This window comes from Syzygium oleosum, unplaced genomic scaffold, assembly GCF_021117445.2.
Source record: "Syzygium oleosum isolate NSW1041296 unplaced genomic scaffold, Sole_v2.1 Sole_v2.01, whole genome shotgun sequence".
In the NCBI taxonomy this organism is placed as follows: domain Eukaryota; kingdom Viridiplantae; phylum Streptophyta; class Magnoliopsida; order Myrtales; family Myrtaceae; genus Syzygium; species Syzygium oleosum.
In genome coordinates this window covers 23558643-23562649 of record NW_026607485.1, presented here as the reverse complement: position 1 = coordinate 23562649, position 4007 = coordinate 23558643, and the positions used below count along the sequence as shown (strand labels likewise).

General features: G+C 42.2%; 1 protein-coding gene across 1 annotated transcript; it reads right to left on the bottom strand.

Moving 5' to 3' along the window:
* Window positions 1-631: 631 nt before the first annotated feature.
* Window positions 632-1162, bottom strand: LOC130134600 (UDP-glycosyltransferase 74G1-like). The gene has a single exon (XM_056308138.1). It carries the CDS (start codon window positions 1052-1054, stop codon window positions 632-634), a length of 423 nt encoding a protein of 140 aa, XP_056164113.1. The 5' UTR covers window positions 1055-1162.
* Window positions 1163-4007: the final 2845 nt, after the last annotated feature.

Sequence of the window (4007 nt, the reverse complement as noted above, 5' to 3'; positions counted from 1 at the left end):
CAGGGCAAAGTTGCTTCCAAAGATATTGTTTCTTAACTTGATAATGTTGTCTATGGGGAAAAAAAGGACAAGAATAGTCACATGAAGAGCTGAGCTTGAAACCCCAACTCCCAACTTTCAACGACCGCTGAAAGTCACGGTTTTATCCAAAAAAAGAGTCGCAGCAGAAAATTTTCAATCCATCTGAGCCATGAAGAAACTGGAAAGCCGGTGAATCCTACCAGATTGAATGGTCCAGATGCATTTGGGTACATGCAATGATGTTCATTGTTTATCAGAACTCACTGCTGATCAGGGTGGCATTAGCAAAACTATATCCATCTAATGATGTGATGTGTAGACTCGAAAGAGTAGTTCTTGCAGAAAGAGTGGCAGCAACAGGCGAGTGCAAATTTGTGTGTAAGTACCTCTTTTTCTAGCTCGTAGAAGGTGTTGAAGAGCACGAGATCTGCATCACCCACGTTCGAAAACTGTTTGACCACCATATCATACGAGCCAGGGTAAGACCCCAGCTTATACAGGAACGAGGGCATCTCCGAGGGCTCGAGAGGCGGCAATCCCGGCACCTCGACACTCCCTCCTGAGAGAGGAAGCTCGAGAAGCCCACGCTGGACATGGTAATATATGTTGTTCACCGCGCAGGTCTGCGTGAAGAAAGCAACTCCAACTTGCATTGCTTGGCCACGTCGAGCGCCCACGGCATGAACCCGTCATAGACGACCGCGATGACTGGTTGCGCCGAACGGTCAAGCTCTCGGATCAGTTCGGCTAGGGTTCTCGATCCGCTCATCTGGTGGGCCTCGGAGGACTTGCCCTGGGGCTGGCCGTCTCCGCCTTGACAGTCGGAGACGGTCTCGATGTTGATGGAGGAGGAGGCGGCGGCGGAGGGGTCGATGCGTATGGATTTCGAGAGGTGGAGGGTGGTGACGAGGGTGGCTTTGAGACCTCTGGAGACGAGGCGCTTGGCGAATTGGAGCATTGGGGTAATGTGGCCTTGCACGGGGAGTGGGAAGAGTAGTGTGTGAGCTTGTGGTGGCTTCTGGGGAGACTCCATGTTCGGCTCACTTGCTTGCTTTCTCTCTAGAGTTAAGAGCCCTCTTCTTTGTTTTAGGAGGAGATGGTGTTGGTCATATGGATAGTAAGCAAATGTTTGATAGGTTGATATAGGCAAACCCTTTCTTCTTCTTCTTTCTTTTTGACTGGCTGGCATAGCTTCTTTATGTGTAAAGCCACCTTTATGTTAGAGATAGGAAGCTTCTGGTCAAAGAGAGGGAGAGACGGGAGGGATAAGGAGCTGTTTTTTTTTTTTTTATCCTACTCTAACTCTCCTCTCTCTCGTACTTTTACTTCGCATATTTGCAGAGCGTGGAAGTCAAACCCTACATCTAGAACTCAACATCCCCACCCCACCTAATTCTCTTGTCATTGAACCGATTGATTATGTTGGCTTAGCAGTCATTCTGGCAGACGTCACAAGCTTTATTTATGTTAATTGGTTATCTTTCCTAAAGGTTCGAATAAATTTGAATCTCATGTGATGTGATTTACTATCAAGATGGCAGGGGATGGAGTTAGGTTAAAACTCATTTCATGTGATTTAGATTCCTATTTTATCACAAGTTTGGATCACTTGATTGCTCTTCCGTTTTTAGAAATATTGATTTGTCTATAGTGTTGGTTTGGCTCGTGCTAGGTGTAGGAAAAACTATGTAAATTTATTCGAACTTGCATTTGGCAATGTAACAGTGACCAGTTCCATGTCTTTGGCTGCAAGTGTATAATTCTTATAATAAAGTCAAGGAAGCTATCGACTCCAATCCCCGTTTCCCATCGTCTCCACCCCTTAGGAACTATGAGATCACCCCAAGGACGACTTTAGCATCCAGGGGTCGTGGACCGACCACAGAATCCTGTTCAATCCACCATTTTGAACATGGCTTTAGTACCTCAGCCGGAAATCCCCCGAACTAATTTCCGAACCGACTCCATGAATCTTTGAGATTCCCTTTCTATTTTGGTGGATGCTTTGAGGAGATGGTGTTTGTTGCATGTACATGCTAGAAAATGATCGATAGTTTGATATAGGAGAAAGCCTATTCATGTGTAAGGAGGCCTTGATGATAAGGATAAAGGAGCATGCTGAAAACGAATATGGCTAAACTTGAGCCCTTGACAATGTTGGCGTAGCATGGCATTCTTGCGCAACCAACAATCTTTAGTTATGTAAATCTGGCCATCCGCCTTACCGTAGATAAGCCAAATCACATCTGGAGAGATGTGTTATACAATTTGCTAATTCCATCGATGCTCTGATTTGCTTTTCGAGATATCTTTAATTTCTTATTTTACAAGTCCATATGCAGGGTCGAGCGCATTAACCTAATGACTTCAAAACCCAAGCATATTCATTCGATAACTCGTGCATGACCAACCCATGACATATATTAAAACATAAACATTTTTCAGAATTTCCCTGTCGAATTCTTCGTCAATTGGTCATGATTTAATTTTGTTCTTGATCTAATCTTCTGATAATCAAATGGAATTCATCTTGATCTCTTTCAAGGCAAGAAGTTGACGGGATGCATATGATTCTATCACATTCACAGGTATCCTGCTATCTGATGATGCGTATTTGTCTATTCATGGCAAGCAAGATTCATATGCATACGGTGCGGTGTGGTACCATTTGTATCCCGTGACATTGCACCGATTCCTTCTTTTTCTTCGTGAATCTGAGAGACAATCCTTGTTTTTCTCTCCATAAATAAATACAAGAAGGGGAAAATTATGCAAAAGTCCTCAACCTAAACATTTTCACTTTTTGCCAATTGAGTCCATCTGGCCAATTTTAGCTAGAAATCGCTGATGTGGACACCGATCGTGCCATGTAGAATGGCCGGCTAACGAGAACAATTTAAAAAAAAATCAAATTTTTTTTAATTAATTAATTTATTTTTATTTTCCTTTTTTTTTCTTTTTTCTTTTCTTTCTTTTTTTTCCTTCATTTTTCCCCCTCTAGCCGGTCGCCAGGCATTGGCAATGGCCAACGACCGGCCAAAGTAGAAGGGCGGCGAACCTTGCCTAGCCATGGCAAGGCGCAACCTTGCCGTCGCTAGGCAAGGCTGAGCCTTGCCATGGCTAGGCGAGGTCGACCTCACTAGCCCTCATTGAGGAGGAAGAAGGAAAGACAAAAAAAGAAAAAATATTGAAAAAAATATTAAAATATTATTAAAAATTGTTTACTTCAGCGTCGAGTGCACCACGTAGGACGATCAGCGTCCACGTCAGCGATTTCCAGCTAAAATTGATTGAATGGACTCAATTGACAAAAGATAAAAAGGTTTAAGACTTAATTAGCAAAATTGAAAGGTTTAGGACTAAATTGACAAAAATATAATAAACTTAGGACTTTTTCGACAATTTTCCCCTAGAAGAAGCTTAGGATCTTCAATTTTAATTTCTCATTTCTTTCAACTTCAACCAATAGACGAATTGACAGAGCCAACTTCGTTCTAGTGAGGGAAAATTGAAAGAGGTGAGAAAAACTTTTGACTCGAGGACAATCAAAGGTGAGATGGTGTGATTATATACTTTTTTCGCAATTTAGCCCCCGACTTTTTGAAATTTGAAAGTTTTAGTCCCTGATCTTTCATGTTATATGCAACTGTGATCAGTTCATGATCCTCACTTGTGTTGAATAAGTCATAATTTTCACATGTTGCTGAGTTTAAGTCGTAGGCTAGTTACCGTGCAAAGGGCCTTTCGACATTTTTTATTGGAGAAAATTTCCTCCAATCATGCCCTTAATCAGCAGGAGACTATTTATGGACACCACCGGCACGCAAACTTGATTATATGTAAATGAGGGTATGCTATTAAGTCATCAATCAGAAGATTGATTGGCGGAAATTTCCTTTTAACAAGAGACGGAGGAAAACATAACTCCAATGCAAATAGCTTTTAGAATACCAAAACCACATGAATATTCAGGTCATAACTTGCAG